Below are 23,772 nucleotides of genomic sequence, written 5' to 3'. Positions count from 1 at the left end.
TTAAAAAAATATATAATGCTCATAACTAGGAATATGTCTGGAGAATGGTTCCTCCAAAAGCCAAATAAACTCTGGGGTTTGTGATTGTCTTAAAGGAAAAGGGTAGGTTGGTCTTTTTCACCTTCTTCCCCTTCCAATGGCACTGTACATCTTTATATTGCATAGTTTATTCTCAGTCCCAAACTGAGATCTGTCTGTCTACCTGTCTGCCTCTCCCTCCCCACTTCTACGCACACATGCGCACGTGCGCGCGCGCACACACACACACACACACACACACACACATCACTTTCAACACTAGCATCTCTTCTGTTCTTTTTGATCTTTGGGGATCAAAAGCCAAGGATGGGCAAGATGAGGATGAGACCTAAGGCCTACCACAGCGCTGAGCAAGCCATGTGTACTTCTCCTGGTTTTGCCATGCCTGGTTGCTTGTGCTGACTTCCTTGGGGGAAAGTCCTGGCTACAATTCTATAACCAACAGGGGAGAGAGAGAACTGTAGCTGTGCCAGGTCTGCAGCCAGGAGGATATTTATAGTTCGCTGTGAGTGGCTGGGAGTCCACCCTGGTCTGCATATGCCTTCTGTCTGCGAGTTCTGGGTGTTCTTGACCTGGACCCTGCCCTTGCCGGCCAGACAGTAGTTAATGATAAAGTGGACGGGCTGCAGGAGACAGTGAGGGATGGGCCTTGGCAGCTCATGGCATGCAGGTGCTTGTGCTGTGACCGAGCTGAGTGTCCAGCGAAGAGGAAGTGTCCTCTCTGCTTGCAATGCTTATGGCCTCCGTGGTTCCTAGCCTCCTTGTAGCTGGACTCAGTGACATGGAGTGTGAGGTCTGAGGTTTTTTTTTTTTGTTGTTTGTTTGTTTGTTTTGTTTTTGTTTTTTGTTTTTGTTTCTGGAGACGGGCCTTTATTTTGTAGCTGAGGCTGGCTTTAAACTTAGAATATAGCAACTGCCTTAGCCATGAAAGTACTGGGATCGCAGGCCTAAGCCTCCGCCGTTGGTTCCAGTCCGTTTTCTTTATGCCTCTTGTTCCATGCTAAGATTTACGACACCGAAGGAGAATGCAGACCCTGAGCTTAGTTTGCTCATTGCATGAACTCAGGCCAGCCATGTAGACCTGCTTTACAGAGTGGCCTGAAGTGGGCCACACTAACCGTTTCCAGCTTGTAGCAGGGAACATTTCACTACCCCCCCCATCCCTCCCCCAACCCCACCCATCCCCCCTCATCGTTCCTACCCCCCTACCCCCACCTGGGTGGTGGAAGGTATGCATTTACATGCTGTTTGGAGGGAGTGAGGCCATGCATGTTTAGTTTGCATTTGTAAACCCCAGGGAAGGGGGCATTGAATGGCTCCTTCAGATCCCTGTAGACCAGTGCTCAAGCTGGTGTCCTTGGGACCTTGTCCCCATCCCCTCTTGCCCCACCCACACCCCCAGCTCCAGGCGCCCAGATTTTCCCTCTGTCAGGTCCATTCTCAAGCAAGGGTGTTTTTCTTTATGATAGCAGGACTGCTGTGATATATTCTCCCACATTCAAGCATACAGAGAAAAACCAGACTTTTCTTTTCTAGTTGTCCCAGTGACGATTGCAGAGTCGGTGCGGCTGGGTCACTCTAGGTCACATCCCACCCCAAATCCAGTTCAGTGCGTGTGCTGCGGGGTGCAGTCTGCCCATCGTTGTCAGCATAGACCCAGAAAAGGCGCTTTTGGTATCCCAGGTCGGATTCGAGGCTTGTTACTAAAAAAGCTGAGGTGCATGTTGGGAGCTGGGGAGGGTTGACTCTGTAAAGTACGGCCTTGAGGCCCGCCTTTGTCACGGATGAGTGCTGTTTTTAAATCTCTTCCATTTTGTGACCTTTCAAGAAGTAGTGATGTCTTCTGAGTAAGTCTAGCTTTCCACAGATGCAGAGAGTTGGGGGCCTTGCCGCTGTCCTGGGCTGATGTCTTCAGGGTACCAAAGGATGCTGTTCTAGGTGGCTCTATGCTGGGCCATAGCTTGGAGGGTACTCACACCTTACCGGTTACATCAAGGACTGGTATGAGATGGCTGTTCCCCACAGGTTCTGTTTGTCTCTGAAAGCACATGTTCCAATTCTATCTGGCCATTCAGATTCATTTTTGGTGACTGTCTTGTCAGCTTGGAGCTGGGGATCATGGAGGACAGGCTGCGTGTTGGCAGCGCTTCAAGCCTAGAGCAGCATCCTGCAGCCAGCACCATAAGCTGTATAATTTGTCCACAGAGGCCTATGCATTATAGAGATGAAAATTCCTTCCCTGACAGCATTCATTGCTTAGCATGCAGCAATTTGGCTGTCAGAAACAGCTGGCCCTGCAGGGTGGGACAATAGAAAGGCGAGAGCTGAGAGAGGCCAGTGCTTACTCAAGTCTCCCACTGTGAGAGGATCACGTTGCCTTATGGAGACTGTCATTAGGCATGGCTTCCAGGGAGCACCCGCCTGTAGCTCAGACACTTAGTGACTTTATCTTTCCTCTCTTCCCCCCCCCCCAATGGAACAATAACAATAACAAAAACAAAAACAAACAAAATTAAAAGTGAATGGTTAACTTTTGCTGATACTCACTTGTTCAGTTTTGGGGTAAGGAGCTTCTCTGAGGAGGTGAGCACTTCTAACCTTCCATGGCTGTTAGTAGTGCCTTAGAGAAACAACGGAGCCGGGGAGGGGCAGGAGGGGTTGCTTGGCACCTGTGTGTTGGACCTCTTAAAACTTTAAGTCCTATTTACTTCGGACCAGTGTTGAAGGGACCTACACTCGGGTCCCCACGCCCCCACTAAGTCTCGTTCGAGTATGCAGCATGCAGTAGAGAAGCTGGGAGCGCGTGCTTTCCAGACGGCAGCAAGGCTGAGGAAAAGGATCAGGAGCCGAGTGCCTGGAAGCTCCTCCACCAGTGTGAACTGGAGCGTGGTGGTTGCCTTTGTGGGCACTCTTGTGTGGACTTGATGTCTCAGAGCGTGACCTAACAGAGAAGCGCACTTCAGAGCGTGGCCTGACAACGAGGGCACTTCAGCTGCGAAGGAGACCGTGACAAGAGGATGTATTATCTGGGCTTAAAGCTGCCAGGTTTTCCTGCTAGTTCCTACCTTTTGTGATGTCTCATAGACAGTGTTTACCCCTTCTGAGGGAAAAAAAAAACCATTTAAAAAAGAAAGTAATCCTCTAAATATTATTTGTATTTAAAAATTAAAAATTGGACTTCTTTTTGTTTTGTTTTGTTTTTTGAGACAGGGTTTCTCTGTGTAGCCTTGGCTGTCCTGGACTTGCTTTGTAGACCAGGCTGGCCTCGAACTCACAGCGATTCACCTGCCTCTGCCTCCCGAGTGCTGGGATTAAAGGCGTGCGCCACCACGCCCGGCTAAAAATTGGACTTCTTTGCAAGGAAATTTCCCAACATATTTTTCTTTCCATGTCGTCCTTCTGTTTTTAGAAAAGCTACATGTCAAAATGGCAGTAGTCTTGTTACAGTTCAGAGTGACACTGGCTGGTCTCTTCCTTTTTAGACCTTTTTAGAAAAAGCATTTCAGAGGTTCAGGGTGGCTCGAGAGATGTTTGCCTGACGGGATTTATTGGTTGTCCGGTGCGGCTAGAGCTGTGCTTTTTCCACCTTTCCCTCTATATCTGTTTCCTTTCTACAGGATAGAGGCAGGAGTTTCCCAGATGTTGTTTGGATTAAAGAGCGTGTGTCTGGGGGAGGGAGAAAAAGCTTTCTTAATGATAATAACAGAGTCAGACTGGCGGGTTCTGTTCTGACAGGAAAAAGGAGAGATAAAAACTCCATTAATGGTGTGTGCACTGCCTAAGTAGCCAATAAAACAATGCTGTCCTCACTGGAAGCCAGTCCTAGATTGGCGTTGCTTTGTGCCAACTGCTGGAGAGGACAGCTGCAAAGAGGGCGGAAGTATTCCCAGCCAGCAGTGGCTGTCACTGATTGGCTGGAGGGCGGTCCTTTTGTTCCTTTCCTCCTCCTCCTCCTTTGTGGTCCTCTTCCTCCTTCCTTCTTTCCTCTCCATCTTCCCCCGTCTTTCTGCTCCATTCTTTCCCCTCCTTCTTTTGCATAATTTTCAGGATGAGCTCCTCACAATGTTCGCTGTTCCAGAATTTGAACTACATCTGATTAAAACTTAATGGTTACCCATAGGATGAAGTTGGCCAGCTGTTTCCAAACTATTTGTTTAGGTTAGTTCAAATTTGTGCCCCTAAAATGGACATAAATGCTATTAAAGCATTGCACTCCTTAGACTTTGACAGAAGAGACACACAACACAGTCTACATTGTGTCCCCCTCCTAGTGGCTTTGGATCTCCCTGTTCAAGCAAATAGGACGAAAACTGATACGATGGTTAATCAGTAAAGGCGCTGACTCCCAAGCCTAATTACTTGAGTTGGGTTCTGGGCACTCACATGATGGAGGAGAGAACCAATCCACAAAGTGTCCTCTGACCTCTCTATGTGTGTTGTGGCATCACATGGGCCCATGTACACAAGTATGTGCACATGTATGTGCGTGTGTGCACACGCACACAAATGTACTAATTAAAAAAACAACACCCTATTGTCTCATTCTAGAAGATAAGAGAGTGGTGTCAAAGGTTGGTCTTTCATCAGCTTTCATTCTGTTCCTCATCCGGGTCTCACACGAACTTCTCCTTAGATGCCTTGCCCTGTGTGGAGGGGAACACGCTTTATCAACAGCCCTTAGAGGAAAGAAAAATTGTACTGTTTGAGTGGAGCAGGCAGTCATCTCTCTTCAAAAGAGGTGGCTGAGTTCCTCTTGTCTGTAGGTTTCAAGTCTGGGTTAATCCGCCCTTTTTTGAAGGTGCCTGGAAAGTTGGCCCCCCCTTGCCTTATTTTGGAGGTGGAAGAAACAAAGTTTGAGGAACAAACTCAGGGTCATAGAGTCTCCTCTTTCTGTTCGTAAAAAAAAAAAGCTGCAGTGGAAACATGTGACCACACTTGGATATTTATAGCGCACAGTTGCAGTGGACAGCAGTGGAGGTAGATGTCCCCCTGTATTCTGCCTGGGGCTGGGGACCTAGGACCCAAGCCTTTCTGTTGACAGAGGGTAGCAGTCATTTCCCGTTGGGCAGAGCGAGGAGTGAGGCGAACAGAGAGTGCGTAGTACCTAAGCACACTGGGGAAGATGATTCTGTTCTTGTAAATGTTTTTATCTATTTGGCGCGCTCATGTGAGTGTGCACATGTGTGTGCCTGTGCTCGTGTGTGTGCACACGTGATGGCACACTTGGGGAAGGCAGATGATGATTTGTGGGATTTGGTTCTCTCCTTCTACCATGTAGGTTTCAGGGACTGAACTCTGGGTCTTAGGCTTGGTGACAAGCCCCCTTTCCCAGCTGAACCCTCTGGCCGGCACTGAGGGAGGGAAATCTTGAGAGAAATACCTGGTGATCCGCTCACCTGGTAATGAGGCTTATTCGTTTATTGTCCCCATGAAATAATCAGGCAGAAGGAGACTGAGGTTAGCTACGGAGGGAGGGACGATTAAAGAATACTTTTTAGATGCAGCCTACCTTTCCTTCCTGGAACCGGCTTTCTGACTGTGAGCTATCCCAAGGTTCCTTGTTGCAAACCTTTCCCTCACAGGCCACTCCCAGGCTTCCCCAAGAGGCCTAGCATTGCCAAGCATGGTTTTGTTTATCTCTTGACTACAGATGGCAAAATAAGATCTGTGAACAAACTGCTCTTTTAGATAGAACCTTTATGTTAGGCATCTTTTGAAAAGTGTGTAGCTTTTTTCCTGCTGTAGTTTTAATTTAGGTGGCAAATTAGAGGGGCTGCTCTAAGGAAATGGAACCCCTTGGTGACTGATATCAGATAGTGAATTGGCCTTTGATATGCCACCATAGCTCCTTAGTGCAGATTATCTTTTTCTAAGTGTCAGGACATCACTTTGTCAGTTTTCTATTGCTTCAAAGGCTTGGATGAGAGCCAGATGTGATACTCTGCCTTTTTTTTTTTTTTTTATACTTCATAGAAGTTTAAATGGACTCAGAGTATTGCTGGGAGATGGGCGTGTGTCCGTTTTGATGAGGAATGGTCCTGTGTGTTGAAGACCTAGCCCGGCTGGGTGGTTGGGGATACGGTTTCCGTTTTCGCTTTGCTAGCTGACGCCGGGGTTGTGAGTAGGAACACACGCGCACTGCTTATTAGCCTGAGTGTGCGCCTCCACTCTGCCAGCAAACACCCCTGGCTGAGGCGCCATTTTGCTTGCCATTCGTTTTAGGCCGGCTGCGGGCAGAGCTGGGTTGCAGTCCATTGTGAGAATTGCCAGGTGATGTATTATTCACTATGGAAGTGAAGATGATACAGTACGGCTGACTCAGCACCTGCCTCTCGATGCCTTCTGCTGGGGCTTTCAGAGTGGGAGAAGTCAGCAGATACAGGTTGGAGGAACCTTTTTCTTCCTTCGTCTCCTCAGTTGGTAAAAGTGAAATCTATTAAGAAAAGGAAGGAAATGAGTGTTTTTAAAGGTCAGGGCTATGGTCACGGGAGTGTGGGTGATAGTGATAATTCTCCCTGAAGTGGCGCTTCTATGTACCAGGCTCTGTGCTGAGGGCTTTATATGCATCGGATCATGCAGTTCTTATAGTAAGTCTGCCAGGCAGGCATGAGTTCTAATCTAATTTTACAGACAAAAGAAATGAAGAACATGTAATTAGTGCCTATGGCCTTGAAGGTAGCAAATGGCAAGGCGGGAATTCTACCTCAGGCTGGCTGTCTGGCTCAGGCAGGCTTTTTAACTAGTGTAGGCAGGAAAAAGGATCGTGACTGAGAGGTGTGCAGCATGCTGGCCATTTCTGTGAAAAACCAAACCAAACCTGAAGACCTTCCCGTGTGCTCTCATGGTGGGCATTGAAAGGCAGCTCCAGGGAACCTCATTTATCCCACGTAGGCATTGATCCTGTGACGTCCCACACTCTGGGTCCACTTGCTTCTCCTGGGCCTGCCTCCCGAGGTCAGCATGTTGGTGATCAGATTTTAGCACATAGGTTTTCTAGAGGCTACAAACACTTGGACTGTGTCATTGACTGAAAAAACATTCATAATTCAGTGTGTATGTGTCTCTGTATGTATGTATGTACATATGTATGTATGTGTATGTATGCATGCATGTAAGTGTGTATGTATGTATATGTATATATCTGTATGTGTGTGTGTGTGTGTGTAATGAAATCTGTATCCATGAATGCTTGTTGTTTGTGAGGAATGGCAGTGATTGTGGGTATGAAATTCCAGATTCCTTTATCATTTTTGGTATTTGATGAGTGATGAGCCCACAGCTGGGAACCACTCATATGCTTCTAGAGGACTTACTGTGTATTTTCAGTGCAGATTGGGCCCTACTTCAGCAGAGTACTCACAGTTATTTACCTTATTCTTTAGACAAACAGACAAATGCACACATACAGATACTTGTTAAAGATTGGATTTGTCTTTGCCCAGGGTGCCAGGAGTTGACTTTAATTCAGAAGTAGAATTACGGTATATATTTTTGGAGGGAGGCGAGAGAGAGAGGGAGAGAGAGAAGAGAGAGAGAGAGAGAGAGAGAGAGAGAGAGAGAGAGAGAGAGAGAGAGAGAGAGAGAGAATGGAAAGGCTGTCCAAAATTAAATTTACAGTCAAAGAGTTTCTAGACATGTCTGTGGCCCACTCTTCATGTGTCCAGAGGGCATAACAATGGGAGGAAACATCGTGTCGTGTTAAGCCTGTTTAAGGCTGGTGATAAGTTCTAAGGGACTCAGTGGAATGTGGGGTGTGTGTTGTCTTAAAATAAGCCTGACTGCAGGTCAGTGCAGGCACAAGCAAAGAAAGAGCTGCAGCTCAGAAAATCCAGTGACCGTCAGGACCCTTCCCTTCATGCCTGATGCATTCAAAGTTAAAGTGAAGACGCCAGCCGTTCCCTTCCTGCCCATGTTAGACAACGAGCCATTCTAAAACTTCTAGAAGATCAACACTTCCCTTTGGGACTTAAAGCATAGAAAAAGCAGAATCAGAGAGACAAATGCTCACACAGCAGACCTGGGTTTGGTCATCTGAAACAGCGAGTTTTCCTGAGCATTGTTGACAGTGTGAGTGATAAACACGGTGACTGCTGACATTTATCTCCACTCTGTAACCATTGTACTTTCATGTCCTGCTCCTTCAAAGATTTAATTATGTGTATGTGTGTTTGGCTGGGTATGTGTTGGGGTGTGTGTGTGTGTGTGAGTGAGGTGCCTGTGGAAGCCAGAGGCGAGATTAATTACAGGCAGTTGTGAGCTACTCAACATGCGCTCTGGGAGCCAAACTCGGATCCTCTGCCTGAGCAGTACAACTTCTGAAACACCAAGCATGGCTCCGGCCCTTCACGTCTTGTCTCCATGGAAACAGTTCTTTGCCATGTCTGTCTCAGTGGTACTTCATTTTGGGTTTCCTGAAGTTACCCACCATATTCCCATATAGCTACTGGGGAGGACCAGCAGGCTCCATCTGTTCCCATGACGCTGGTTGTTTTCGATAAATCCCTGCCTGACCCAGCCTCTTCCACCTACTGAATTCAGATACTATCTGGGCATCTGGGATTGGAGGATCTCGGAAGCCAACTTTGGCGGCATGATGCTACTTTGTGGTTATATTCTCTCTGTTGGCACGTCATTGAGAGCATTAGCACCTGGGGAAAACATTGGGATGACAGGTTATTTCTAGTTTTTCTTGAGTTAAAATCTTGCAGTTTTGTCTGATGATTTTGGGGATTGAACCTAGGCCCTTTCAGGTGCTGGGCAACTTCTCTTGTCATTGAGCTATGTCTACCCCTCATGCTTCTTCTTAGACTTGGGTGTGGCATGAAGCACACACACAATACACACACACACACACACACACACACACACACACACACACACACACACATACACACACACACTCACGCACGCACATGCACACATGCACACATATCCATTTGTGTCTTAGGGTTATCTTACTGTGATGAAACAGCATGACCAAAGGCATCTTAGGGAGTGAAGGAGTTTCTCGGCTCACATGGCCTGAAGCACAGTCAGTTGAGGGAAGCCAAGGCAGGACCTCAGCAGGAGCCTAGAGTCACAAGCTGATGCAGAGGCCATGGAAGAGTGCTGCTTCCTGGCTTGTCCCCCATGGCTTGCTCAGCCTGATTTCCTATAGAACCCAGCACAACTAGCCTAGAGATAGTCCCACATACAATGGGATGGACCCATTGGTATCAGTCACTAAGAAATTGCTCTACAGGCTTGTCTTCAGCCAGAGCTGCTGGAGCCATTTCCTCAACTGAGGTGCCTTTCTCTCAGATAACACTAGCTTGTGCCAAGTTGACATAAAACCTAACTAGTATATACAAATGTATATAATTTTTTAAATCACTGGACAGAGAGATGTTTTAATTAAGGATGATCGTAAAGCCTTTGTGAAGTTGGTTGTGGTGATACATACCTGTATCTCAGTACTTAGGAGGCTTTAACAGGGGGATTGCATGTTTGAGGCCAGCCATGGACACACGGCTGGGCAACCCAAGATACATAGTGATGCTCTGTCTCAAACAAACAAGCAGTCATTCAAACCAAACTTCTCTGAATCAGTTTTCTGAACTGGGGAGATAGCCCTTGCCTGGTGTGCATAAGGCCCTGGGTAAATTCCTAATTGACATCAGTGATTCTGTCACCTTTGGGAATTAGGTTATTGATGGTAAATATAGATCGGTCCTATTAAACATCAGGTAAGATGCAGCTTCAGAGATGTGACATCGCAAATGACCGGAAACCCGGTGCTGCCGCTCGTGTTGATGGAAATTAACCACAGGTGTGGAAGCTGTAGGCTCATGATTAAGGGTGTGAATGCGATCAATGGCAGGCTTGCTTCACTTTGTAAGATGAATCTATCAAAATGGATCTGGGTGCAAAACTATCCTAATTAGTAATAACCCCAAACCAGAGCCTGTAATTCTGTTAGTGTTGCAAAAAAAAAAAAAACCGTCTGTGCTTTGTGGTTAGAGGTAGAAAATTGCTTGAGGTATGGAAGCCAGGTAGTCAAGTAGCTCAATAATGTAGTCCTGGTAATAGCATGTATTCTGGAAGTAGGCCCATCTCTAGCCTTTCACCCATCTCACCCCCTCTCCAAAGTATCCTTGGAACTTAAAACAGCACTCATGAGGGGTTTCTCCTAATTCTGCTAGATATGTACAGGCTTGCCTCTTTCCTAACCAACCACTTCTTTTAGTTAGCTCCTAATACCTTATGAGTCCTTTCTTAGACGCTCTCCCATGTTAGTTATACCAGCCTGTAGCCTTCCTCTGATGCACACACACACACACACACACACACACACACACACACACAGCATGGCCTACACCATAGGGAGAAAAACTGTAATAAGCATACCATTGTTATGCTCTGTGTTAATCAGCTTTCCTTTGCTGTGACAAAATGCCCGAGATAATCAGCTTTAAAAGAAGAAAGGTTTATTTGGGCTCACAGTTTTCTTTCTGTGCTTGTTTAGACTGAGAGTGGCATGGTACGTTACGATGGAACACAGTGAATGGAAAGAGGTCTGCTTGCTTCTGGTGCTGGAGTGTGGGTGGGTGTCGGTATCCCCTTCAAGAACATGCTCCAGTAACCTAGTTTCCTTCCACCTGGCCTGCGCTCCTAAAGATTCCTCCAACCCTTAATAGAGCCACAGACTGGTAGCCAAGTCTTTAATCCACGGGGGGGGGGGGGGGGGGTGGTGGTGGTGTTGTTATTTACAACCCATAGTATAAAGGAGGGAAGACCACAACTTTTCTCACTGCCGTCCTTTTACTTTGACTGCAAGTGTCTGGCAGGAAGCCAGTGAGAGACAGGATATAGGAACAGTATGGGGCATGGCTCCAAGTGACCATCTCAAGAATCATTTTCTGGGAAAAAAAAATTAGCAGTTTTCTTGTAAGATGAAGCATCTCCTTTTTTTTTAGTTTTACTGACAGCATCTTAGTTTCCAGTAACGTTGCATCGTTAGCATGATGTCTGAGTGTTGCCCGCCAGTCCTGCCCTCTTCCGTGATTTGGAAAGAGAATTATGCCCTACTGGAATAGAGAGTAGTTCTTTGTTCTCCAGTGGGAGGTAGAAAGCTATGGGTGAGTGTGTATGTTTAGTGCTAACTCTTTTTGTATAAAGTAAGAACTATTTGTAGCTCACTCTTGGTAATTTAGTACCAGGACAGGGTATCTATCTGTCTGTCTATCTATCTTTTGCTTTGACTTAAAAGTAGAGACAATACTAAAAAAATGGATTCCAGTAGACCTACTTCCTTCTTGCCATTAACAGAACTATTTTTTACTGTTTTATGTTTTTGGACGTTTCCTCATGCTTCGAACTGATTATCAGGATGTGCCAGATCACTCATCAACATTTATTAAGGAGCTGCCATTTAGAAGATGGTCCCTGGTGTTTTGCAGGTGAAAATACTACTTATCTTTGATGATTCCACACAGCTACTAGGGAAATAGATGACAAATTTGAAAGGTTGAAGAACTTTATGGGTGCCGGAAGTTGAGTTGGAGAGTGCCCGGCGAGAAGGCGTGGATCTCAGATAGTGTGGATTTGGAGCTTCAGGGGCTGATGGTGAAGCTGATCCTGGACTAGAGGAATTTGTCAGATTTCCAGGAAAAAGTCATCTCAGCCAGACAGTCACAGAGGAGGCTGTGGTAGTGATGTTGCCTGGCTTTGGGGTGTTGCATGTATTCTTATACCCTTATTCTTTTATCTTTGTTGCGGGGACTGAATCTGGTAGGCATCCAATTTTTTTTTATACATGTCTTTTGAGTTTGTTGTTCACTTGTCTCTCAACTGGGAAGCAAGTTAAATTTCAAGCAAATCTTTGAGTTGAGAACTGCATTACATGAGAAATGTTTTCACGTGAAAATGCTTTTACTTTTTTTTTTTTTTTTCCAGTGAGTGGGTTGGATACCATCCTCAGTACAGGAGAAGATTGGGAAACTGTCTTTAATTAAATAGTATTCCTTTTTAGTTTAATGCTTAAAGAATCCTGCTAGAAATAGTAAAAGAAATATCTAAACAGAGAAGCCTTGAGCTAGTGGCGAATTTACTGAATTGGGCAGTTTATAGTCAGGGGCAGTAGGTAGATTCAGAGCAGGTAAGTGACTTCCCCAGAGTCACATGACATGGGTTCAGAGGAACATGAGATCGTTGGCTCAATGCTTGCTCCGCCAGACCTTCCTAAGACGTGTGCAGTCCCACAGAGATGGAAGACTCTTTTATGGAGAACTCTGATGCCTACCAACACAGTGTATCAGTGGTTGATGCAGAATTGATCCGTGATCCCCCCCCCCCCCCCCCCCGTGGGATTCTTCATCAATCGATTCTTGACCTTTATTTTGTGTAAACTCACTATACGGGGGCCTGACAAGTGTTTGTTGATTTGGTTTGGAAAGGATATGATCCAATGATAAAAATCGAAGATCTGTAAGTGAGCTAGCACATCTGTAATCCTAGCATCTGGGAGCCTGGAGGAGCCAGGGATTGGGGCAAGCCTAGACTACATAGTAGGACCCTGTCTCAAAACAACAATGAAACAAACAAAGGCGTATGTCTCTCCTTGTCTTGCTTATGTTTGAAAAAGTGTTTTCAGTTTACAGCCCAAGCTGGCCTACAACTGGAGGTACTCCTTCTGCTTCGGCATCCTAAGTTTTGGGATGATGTTTTGGGATGATGGGTGTGTGACACCACACCTAGGTTGGAGGCTGTCTCTCATCAAGAGGCTTGCAGTTTAGTTGTTTAGATTGCTCATCACAGGACTGGCAACTACTTACAATGTATTCAGCTCATTTGACACGATTACCAAGTAGTGAACACATGCACACAAAAGCAAGGTTGCATAAATCCTTGTTCATATTTTATTTTTAACCTTTATTGGACTTCCACCCCCCCCCCCTTGTTTTCATGTTCTTGGCATAAAGTCGGTTGCCTTAGTAGCCATGGGAATGTCTATATGCCTGTGAGCGGATAATAAGTCCAACAAAGCAAATAGGATGGAGTGTTGGACCGTTCTTCAGTCATCTTGTTGAAGCTTAGTTAGGGAAGTGACCGGATGAACGTTTTACTTAGGTTACTAACTGACATACATGTACTAAGGAGGTTTAGGAATCTTTGGTTCTTTATGACCTTGTTTTGGGTTTGTAACTCATGGAAGGAACACACGATGCAGTGGGTCTAAGTATGGGTTCGCCATGGTTAGTGCATGTGTGTTTTTTTTTCTGTAATTGAAACTCCATTTATTCCATGTAGATTCTAATCTAGTGTGATGTTAGACCAGGCATGAGAGAATATAAGCAAGATGTTGGCTGGCGAGCGAGCCCCTGCCTTCTGGAGTGTCTTCCTGAGAAGTTTTGGTAGAAAGGTCTGTGTAGTGAGGTTAGGTAGGACCTTAGCACCCCAGAATAAAGCTGAGGAGATACAAAATGCCAGACACCCCATTAGAGAACCAGAAAATCTGGTCCTGGCCCAGTGGGTGGCATCACCGCCGAACTCATTGTGGAGGTGCTTTGAGATCAGGAGCTGATGAAAGCGTGGATGGGGCTACGTGTGAAGGTAATCATCAAGGATTACCATGTTCCGGTGAGTCAACAGTTAAAACGTGGGCACCTTATGGTGGTGTTGGGGGAGGGTGGTGCTGGGGTAGGATGCAAACATGAAAGCCAGCCGAACCCTACAGTCTGAAAAGGGTGCTCCTTACCATTCAAGTTTGGCTCCGTTGTTCAGGGTGGAAGGGTTGGGAGAAGGATGCACATGTGCACGCAGACAAACACATTAAAAAAAAAAAAACGAGCCACTGTTGGGCGCAGATAAAAGGAGAGACCAGCAGTAGGGAAGGATCGAAAAGAGTGAGTTGTGCGGCTGCCTGTGAGGGCTGTCTTTCTGTCTTGCCGGAACCCCACTCCTCTCTGAAGTCACACCTCTTTGCTAGTAAAATGGGGGTGGGGGTGGGCTTCTATTTCAGTCTCTCACCTTTGTTGTTAAGATTTATTTGTTTGACTTATTATTTTTGTATATGCACTTGGGTTTTGACTGCATCCATGCATGTCCAGGCACCATGCCTATGTCTGGAGGCCAGAAGTGGCTGTTGGATACCCTGGGGCTGGAGTTATGGATGATTGTGAGCTGTCATGTAGGCGCTGGGAACTGAACCAGGGACTTTTGGAAGAGCAGAAAGTGCTCTTAATTACCAAGCCATCCCTACAGCCCTGGTCTATAGCCTTTTAATTTTAAGGTCTTAAGAATTTGTTTGAGCCCATGGGGAAATAGAAGGATCCAGAGGGTCCTAGAAACCTATAAGAAGAACATTATGATGGGTGGATCTGTGCCCAGGGGTCCTGCTCAAACTATGGCACCAGCCAAGGACTATACATGCAGTAAACAGCGAACCCTGACCCAGATCTAGCCAATGGACAGGACAGTTGAGTGGAGAGTGGGGACTGACTTTCACACGAACTCTGGTGCCCTGGATGGGGAGGCCCGGTGGTACTCAGAGGAAGGATAGCAAGGTACCAAGAGGAGACTTGATACCCTATGAGCATATACAGGGGGAGCAGGTCCCCCTCAGTCACAGTCATAGGGGAGGGGAGTAGGAGGAAAGTGGGAGAGAGGGAGGAATGGGAGGATACAAGGGATGGGATAACTATTGAGATGTAATATAAATGAATTAATGAAAAAAAAGTATTTGTTTGATCTTCTGCCGGTGGACGTTGGGCTCTTAGTCTTCCACGGCCCTCTTTTCACATTTTCATGTGGAATCCTTTTACAATACCTACTCAAAAATAGCAATCATAGATCAAAGTGGTCACATCTCAGGCTTTTCATGGTCTGACTACGGTCATTCTCATTGTTATCTGTTTTTCACTCCTTACGTACCGAGTTCATAATAGGCTGATAGTGATGAGCCAGTGAATGCCACAGCCTTCAGATGGGGCCACTTCAGATGGGGAAGTCACGATGCTGGTTTTGCCTGCAGGAGACTGCTGCGTGAACTGTTGGGTCAGACCACGTGACAGATGGTTGTCAGGGCTGGGCTTCAACCCACACCTCTCGTGCAAACTCTACCATGGCTTATTGCTTTGCTCTCTCAAGTTTCAGCCTTGATTCTCTTTATGTTGCTGGCACAAGTAAATGGGTCTCTGGTTGGACAAATAAAAAGGATTTTGATGGACCGCCAAACCACTTCAGTGGCGAGTGCTGAAGTTACAAAATATAAGCAGGTTATCTTCAGAAGTGCAGTCTGGTACTTAATTACACTCCGTAATTAAGTAATCCACCATGAGTCCCCCTCCTCAGCCAAATTATACATTAAATTGTAGAGGAGAGTCTCTCTGATAGTTGGTCCTTAAGTACGGTTACTGGGAGTATACAACCTTCCTTGTATCTTTGGCTGGTCCTTAGGCTGGGGAAGACTTGTGTGTTTTACCTTAAAACACCCTGGAGATTTGTTGTGCGATCTTTCCCGATACTTTCTTCTTCTTCTTCTTCTCTTAGAAATCTACTGTGTGCTTCCCACTCATACCTAGACATATGCCTGGAGAGATGGTAGCATTTCTGTGACTGAATTATTTTCTAAGACTTCTTGGATAGTATACTATGTCTGCTTCTCCAAAGCCTAAGAGATGTCAGTTATCAAGGGAATGGAAAGTACATTCTAATTCTCCTACAAGAGTTAAAAGAGTCAACACAGAGGTATTCGTGGATAAAAAGGAATAAAGGAATCTGCTGGTGCCAATGTGAAGCAAGACTAAAGGGACCCTGTGGCTTGAAGGATAAGGTAGATTGGTGTTTCTTGGAGTCAGAAGAGGAGAGTCATGTGGGAGAGAATTGGTCACGATCGCTCCTAGCTGTTGCTGTGTTCTAAGTGTGTGTTTGCGGCCCAGTCTGCTAGGCGTGGTGAGTCATCCTTGCAAATAAAATCAGTTTATATGCATGGCATGCTGTATACAAATCCTGAGTGTGGTGTTCCAAGAAATAAGTTTCAGAAGCAAAATACGTCTTTAACTTGGCAGTTTCAACATTCAGCCTATGCGTACTACTGTTAACGTAGCTGTTGGATTTTTGAATGTAGGTTATTGTATAGGTCAGCACACACACACTCTCTCTCTCTGAAGGGCTAGATAGTAAATATTTTAGGCCTCACAAGCCATACGGACTCTGTCACAGCCATCAACTCTGCCATTTCAGTGTGAAAGCAGCCAACACACTATATGTAAAATGAACACATGTGCCTGTTCCAATAAAACTCTTAATTTATTAAAGCAGACTGTGGGTTTTGCTTGTTATTGAATACTATTCAGTAATGTTTGCAGGTGTCCTCCAGACTTTAATATTTGTTATAGCCCCATAATCCTTTGCAAATATCACCAAGTACATTGTCTTACTTAACAGTGTTTTTACCTGTCCATGAGAAAGAAAACTTTGGACTTTGTAATCATCATCATCATCATCATCATCATCATCATCATCATCATCATCATCACTGAGATTGGACTATACTGTGTTTCTCAAGTTGGTCTTCAATCCCAGGGCTCAGGCTTCCCTTAATGCTCAGCCTCCGGAGTAGCTGAGGAGACATGGGTGCATACAACCATATCTGATTTGTTTGGAAATACTTTAAGAATGACTTTTTTTACTCCTAGAGAAATTTTTGGAAATAGCTATATTTCCTTCTCAAATCCAAAGATGAAAATTAGTTAAGATTTTGAAAGCTCCCAGAGTGAAGGAGGCACTGTTCTGCTCTAAATTTCTTCATTTGTCCAGCAGTGGTGGACAATTTTTGGTCACCTTCCATCTCCTCCTCAGTCCTCTAGGGCTGTTGGTGTTCAGAGCCTGTGGCTGACTTTTTCTCTTTTTATTGAGCTGTTGTGAGTTTTAGGAACTGGCTAATGTCCTCCTGCCCTCCTTAACTCTATTCTACTAGTAATGGTGGACCAGACCTGTCTTTCTGTCATACCCCTGTAGCCAGAATAGATTATTTTTTAAGGAATCTTGAAGGCTGGACCACAGTATCTTTGTGCAGGAGTAAAAGGGGACATGGTAGTCTCCTACAAATGATTGATGCTGTTCTTTGGAGTTGCCTTGTTCTGTGGTTTCCCTACTGTGATACTTGGCCTGGTTAGGAAAGAGGACCTAAGAAAATCATCTCTGAACATTCAGTTCCATACAGAAAATCAAGAGACAGTTTAACTTAGTGGTAATTAAGGGCATAAACTTTTGGAGTCAGAAAAAAATATAGTTTCTGGTTTTACCACTTATTAAAAATGTGACTGTGGATACTTAAGAGTTGTTTGAATGTAGGGTTTTTTGTTTGTTTGTTTGTTTGTTGACGTATAACACAGGAATCATACTCCCATTCATATTTGTTGTCTTTGGTAAAATTAAGTTAGACAACATAAATAACATGGTTAAGTGGTGTCAGAGCTGATTCCCAGCAGCTCTCTTTGGCCAGAGTGCTTTGTATGTAATGTTTCATGGGAAAGAAAACTTGGCAGGTGACGTGGTGTACTAAGGTCACAGCTTGCCCACTTCCAAGTCTGTGCTCTTATATGACACTCTACTTCTGCAGGTAAATGGTTTAATGAATGCTGTGGTTCATTTGGGTAACATGGCTGGGTAAGGTAGGATGCACAGGTACGAAATTGTTTTGAGAAAGAAATTCTCAATGTACGGAAACAATACTTCTCTGACTCTAAGAGTTTATGCTCCTAAATTATCAAAAGTTAAACTGCCTCTATTCTATGTATGGGACTGAATGTTTGGAGATGGTTTTCTTAGGTCCCCTTTCCTAATTGGGCGAAGCACCACAATTGCTAGAAGCCAAGGGTATGGTTTTTACTAAAAAAAAAAATGATTTTGTTCTTCTGTTGCTTAGTTTCTGTGTTGCCTCCCAGGAACATGCTTAATTGTGTGACGTATTCCTTGCACGATCCCGTTCTCAGGTGCCGGTGTCCTGCACAGACTCCTGAATCCAATCCCACTCTCTTAAACTTCAGTACAGCAAATATGCGACTGAGTTAAGTTCCTAACGCTGGAGTTCGAAAGTTGGATTGGGTTTCTCTCTTTCCCTCCTTGGGGTTACCTTCCCCTCCTTCACAGGAACGTGTCTTAGAATTTATGGGTTAGGTTTCCACATGGCTTGGTTAGCTGCCAGTGGTTTAAAACTCCATAGCCAATAAATATGTTGGCCAAACTTTTAAGGGGAGGAAAAAAAAAAAAAACCCCAAAGAAACAAAACAACTTAGGTCTCAATAAAAGTCTACTTCAAGTTGTTGTAGTTTGTTATATAATTATCTCATAGCACTGACTTTAATTAGTACATAAGTCTTTGGTTTGTGTTCTGTTTTAAGGTTTTGAATACAGCTGTTTGCCTTTGCCTTTCCTTTCTACCCAGGCTGCTTACTGACGTGAAGGTTATTTATATGCAGATGGGGGCTCTGCGTGGGACATCTGAAGACTTAGATTTTTTTCAGACTTTTTTTTTTCTTTTGAGACAGGGTTTCTTTGTGTAATAGCCCTAGCTGTTCTAGAACTCTCTTTGTAGACCAGGCTGGCCTCGAACTTACAGATATCTACCTGCTTCTGCCTCCCGAGTGATGGGATTAAAGGTGTGCGCCACCATGCCCGGCTGATTTTCAGAATTTGTTCAACACTTGAACTCTTTATTTTACCATCCTTTCAACCTTTTAATCTTTTCTATTTTTTTACATGTATTTCTTTTATTTCATGTGTGTGAATGTTTTGCCTGCATGTATATGTGTGTGTGCACCGTTTGTGTACCTGGTACCTGTGGAGGTCAGAAGAAGGCATTGGATCCTCTGGAACGGAAGTCACAGATGGTCAGGAACTACTATGCAGGTCTTAGGAACTGAACCCTGGTCTTCTACAAGAGAAACGGGTGCTCTTAACTACTGAGCCATCTCTCGAAACCCCTTACCAAATATTTTTCTTATGGTTCACTACAATTTTTACTTCAGTCTATAGGTTTTTTTTTAGGTAGCCCAGGGAATTTGGCAATACATGTTCACTTACACTGAAGTTTTAATTTGATTTTTGTCATGTAACTTTTGAGTATGAACGGTGTACTAGGCTTTGTAAAGGAAGAATGGAACAGAATAATAATATGTAATCTGCAAGTGGTTTTAAATTAGTTTGGGGACAAATCCACTTTCTAGTACAGAACTGAGCACCAGATTGAGTCATATAGAATATAAATGCCAAACAAAACAAAACAAAACAAAACCCAAAACAAACAAACAAGAATATAAATGCCAAAGAATTAAAACGAGAAAGACCTGGACCGTGGAATAGTCAGAGAAGGCTGAACAGAGGAAGGGCAATGTGAACGCTGTTGAAGGATGCTGAGGAATTCCATGTGGTAAAGATGACACTTTGGAGGGATAATAGTTTAAAAAGAGGCCAGGCAGGAAGCTTAGGCAGAGCACTCTTAGCATTGTTTTTTAAACAGAGAATTACAAGAATAAATAAATAAATATCAGCATTAGTTTATTATTACTATATTAATCGTTCATTCTTATATTAGCTGTTGTTGATGTTGATGATGACGATGATGAAGAAGAATTAGAAGAAGAAGATGGTGATGATTGCTGCTTCCTAGCTGGCCTAAGCCTCCCATTGGTGCTGGAGCACAATGTTCTTAGTAGCTTGACAGGCCTGTAAAGTGCTTCGGTTACCCCACTCCTAAAACACAACACAGAAAGCAACCGTACTGTGAACCTCTAATATATCCCTGGCCCAGAAGCCCAGAGAAACACCAGCATTTCAACAGTTAACACAAACACAAGGGTTTCCGAGGCCAGAGTGTTTTTAAGGTGCCCATTCAAGGAACCGACTTTGCCACAGGATTGCCAGGAACTACCGGTTTCTGGTTGGTCCCACTACAGAGAGGTCTTTTTTTACTGCGTCTTCTTTTAGATGTGCCATTTATGTGTCTAGACTTTTGTTTCAAGCTGACTGGGATCCTCAGTTTGAGCTAAGCGAGGCATGGTGTGATAGCATCTGGGAAACCCTTGAATTCCAGGGTGGATTGGAGGTTTTCTTTTCCACACGGTTATTTAGGAATGTTGTATTGTAGGTTTGTTTTCTGCCGAGATTTATTTACACAAGAGCTTTCTTGGCAAAGTGTTCCTTGAGGTTAAAAAAGGGGGAGCTGTTTTCTGAGAGGAGTGTGGGGGTCTGGTACTTTGACTAACGATTTCGATGGGAAAGTTTGATTCTAATGAAAATTTCCTCTTCCTTTGGCAAATGTTGATGTTTTCCATTTTTCAGGTCTTCCTAGAGGAAAAGGGAGTTTGGGTGGTTTTTGGTTTTGGCTTGTTATCGGGGTCCCCTTCCCTTCCGTTTTGTGCTGAGTCCCCACCATTGTTTCAGGAGTCTTTGAACTGTATTATCTGCTACTGAGAATGGTACTTGAATATGGACCAAATCCAGACATTTCTCAGTAGTTATTCAAGAAATTAGTCAGTATATTGTTGCCTTTAGAAGGGACCACCACTCTGGGGTGGGAAACTTCATTTTATCCTTTATACTGCATAGACTTTTTATTTTTTTAAAGTGCATTAAAATATTATTCATCGCCATTTTTGTTTGTTTATATGTCTCTCTTGATGGTTTAAAGTGGGTGGCATAAGGGCTTTAAGGCAACTTGACTGTGAATTAGTAACTTCTTCCTGGGCTTGTGTCATTTATAAAAAAAAAAATATTTAAAGAGCAGTGCCGCTCTGTGACCTCAACACATGTGCATCGGCACTTCAGATTTTCCGTCCTTGCTTCTCTTGCTAATGGGCTGTCACCTTCTGGTTCCAGTAGAGAAGCTTGTCAACTGTTTTTCCTTTAGCCAACATCAAAACGCAGCCATCTCCTCTGCTTAGCGGGGTTCTTTCTTCTTTTCCCTCTGCAGCCTGGAGTGCTTGTGGGCTTGTCTGGCCCTAGAGAGCCCGTGCTTCAGAAGACTCCAGAAGCCAAGAGCGCCTCGCCTCTCCCTTTGAACAGTCAGGGCCTCTCTGCAGGAGGACCTGGGCTGGGCTGGGTGTGTACCCAGGAGCTGGCTTTAACTGTGGCCCTGTCAGGCTTTCCCTGGACTTCACGGAGCAGCACTGCCAGCCTTACTGCGGCTTACCAACCCACCACCTCTTTTAATGCTGTTTGGCACGGGTCAGATCTACAGGGTAAGTTCTCTGCCACACGTTGATTTAGTTGTCTTATATGAATCTAATACAAGAAAGTTTGGGGCAGATGGCTATGCATGGCCTAAATGGCAAGGCTTTCACTGGGTCACGTCTAAACATTCTTTAACTTTGGGCAAGCTGTTGAAATGCATCTTCTCTGTATAGAAAGCACCTCTCCTTTCTTCCCACTACAGTCCCAGTACTTATTTTTTTTTTTAACTTTCTCACCTTTTCCACATGTGAACACATTGATTTAGAGACATGTTTTATGTAGAAAACATGTATATCTATTGTTCTAAAGCTGATGAAACATCATTAGGCATCGTGGCTTGCAACTCGCTTCACCCCTGCACTTGATGTTTTGTAGGCTTTTATTTCAGTGTAAATCATGTTTTCTTAGTGTCCTTTATATGTCAGGAACTACTAGTTGTAACTGGTCCCCCGGTGAGGAGTTAGCCTATGATTTAAAGAGGGTCAGGAAAGCAGACCTCTCTCGCCTTCAGGGGGTCTAGATGAACCTGTGGTTGTTGATCCTGGCCTCTTAAGGTTGTGACTGTGTTTTGAAGGCCAGGTGAAGCTCGCTTTGTGCTGTTATGAAGGTGCTAGTTGTATAAGGATTTTTTTGTTTTGTTTTGTTTTGTTTTGTTTGTTTGTTTCTTTTTGGAGGCTGTTTGTAATTTCTGACTTTTGTCCCTTGAGGGTCTTGAGATAGTCTTCTGTCTGTGCTGGGTGGCGCACGGGAGTCTGAGTTAGTCTTAAGAGGAAGTAATGAATAACGAGGGGTGCCGCTGAGACTTCGTTTTGTTTATTTATTTATTTGCAGGGTGGAGGAGCTGGTGGTTGGAGTTAATCACTAACTCTGTCAGTCTCAGTTATGAAACAGTGTGAAAATGACCAGGCTCAGTTGTTTCTCAGTGTGGCCAATGGTGAGACGCATTAGAGGAGTACCCAGATACCTTATGTCTTTTGGGAATGGATGTTTGTATCTTTTGTTATTGTATAAGGTATTTAGTTCTTAGAAAAGAAGCATAGTCAATGCACGTAGGTTTTTAAAAGGCACAGAAGAGGTGTGGGTTGAAGACTTAAGTCTCTTCTTCTGGTTTGCAGAGACCCCAGTTAATCATCTCGCCACTCATGGTCGGTGTCCTCTGAAGTTTTTCTTCACAGCCTATATACCACACATGTATGCAAACCGTAGGTTTTTTTTCTCACAATGGTAGCAATGTGTAAGTTTTGCCTCTGAAAGTTCTTCAGTATCTATCTGTATCTCGGGGCTTGGTTCCTTTATCGTGGGTATGTGGTATTCCACTGGGGCATGGCTGTCATGTACCTAGGCAGTTGTACATTGATGCGTGCACAGAGCATGTCCAGCTTTTACCGTGATGCACGAGGCCGCAGGGAATGAATGTCCTCGTGTCTCGTGTGTGGCCTCAGATTAGCCGACCTGCCGGGTCAACGAGCATTGCACATTTTAGTTTTGGTAGCAATCTGTAGCTGGTGGTTCTGCTCGTATTTGGAAAGTTTTAGATTTCTGCACAGAGGTGGAGAGCACCACTTCCTTACACTTTTGCCAGTCACAGTCTGTCTGACAAACTGGTAGGTGCCAGGGTCAGCTTAGCATCCCTGCCATTGCCATTTTTTTTTTTTATTGTAATTAACACCAAGCCCCTTTCCCGAGAATTAAAAACCATTTATGTTTCGGGAGCTGTTCCCTTTACGCCTGCGTCTTTGTCTCTTATCCTGTTATGCTCTTCACTTCTTTTATTATTATTATTATTATTATTATTATCATCATCATCATCATCATCAAAACGCTGATCTCCTATAAAAACACAGATTCCCACGATCGGTTCACAGCCTCCCTTCCTCCTCTTCCCACCCCCACCCCTTCTTGTGGTTTGTACTGTTTGTCTGTGTCTTCGTTCACTTGTATAAAGTTTTGTTTTGCCGAGTATTAAACATTCCGCGCAGTTAAATGTATTCGTTCAACAAATATTTACCAAATGTCGTTTACATATTAAGATCTGATTCTGAGTACCCAGCCGTACAGGAGAAGAGAAAAACAGACTCCAGTTTTGCTCGGTGAAACTTGGATTGTAGTGGGGGAGAGAGTGGATGAGACACGAACAGGTTTGTAGAGATAAATGCGCAGTCCGTCGTTGGGTGGCTTCCGACATTTGTGTCAGTGCAGCACTTCTCTCAGTGGCAGAATTCCAGACCCATGTTCTAGGTCCAGCTGGTGTGGTGTTGTGCTTTTTTTTTTTTTAGAGTTAAATCTTTGTCCCACTTGGAATGCTGGGTATAATCCAACTTAATTTTTCTTGGGATATCCCATTAATCAGTGTGAGGCTGACCTGCTGGAACCAAGGGACTGAACTACGCCGTGCTTCAAGGAACACAGATGTTCACCTTTTCCTCACTGAGCAGTTCCAGGGTGAAGAAAGCAGCTGGGCGGGACACCCCATTTCTACCTGACGTTGTGAAACTGGGTTCCGTCTGCCCCACTATCCAG

At 44.6% G+C, this 23,772-nt stretch overlaps 2 protein-coding genes across 3 annotated transcripts in view; both read left to right on the top strand.

Annotated features, from left to right (window-relative positions):
- The window catches only part of LOC311607695 (uncharacterized protein), a 53,802-nt gene extending 32,691 nt beyond the window's left edge, over window positions 1–21,111 (top strand). The window contains exon 3 of the mRNA XM_084799674.1: window positions 20,993–21,111. Within this exon, the coding sequence (XP_084655800.1) occupies window positions 20,993–21,024 (32 nt within the window). The 3' untranslated portion in view covers window positions 21,025–21,111. The remainder of the gene's footprint in view (window positions 1–20,992) is intronic.
- The window catches only part of ACVR1 (activin A receptor type 1), a 74,115-nt gene continuing 71,361 nt past the window's right edge, over window positions 21,019–23,772 (top strand). Inside the window, exon 1 of one of the 2 annotated variants that reach the window (XM_084799665.1) lies at window positions 21,019–21,260. The gene's annotated coding sequence lies outside the window, so the exon portion shown is untranslated. The remainder of the gene's footprint in view (window positions 21,261–23,772) is intronic. The other variant, XM_084799666.1, reaches the window with a different exon arrangement.

Source organism: Acomys minous (genome assembly GCF_964271855.1).
Source record: "Acomys minous genome assembly, chromosome: 10".
NCBI classification, from domain to species: Eukaryota; Metazoa; Chordata; class Mammalia; order Rodentia; family Muridae; genus Acomys; species Acomys minous.
The sequence above is the reverse complement of the archived record's forward strand: the minus strand, read 5'-3'. Positions and strand labels throughout refer to the sequence as shown.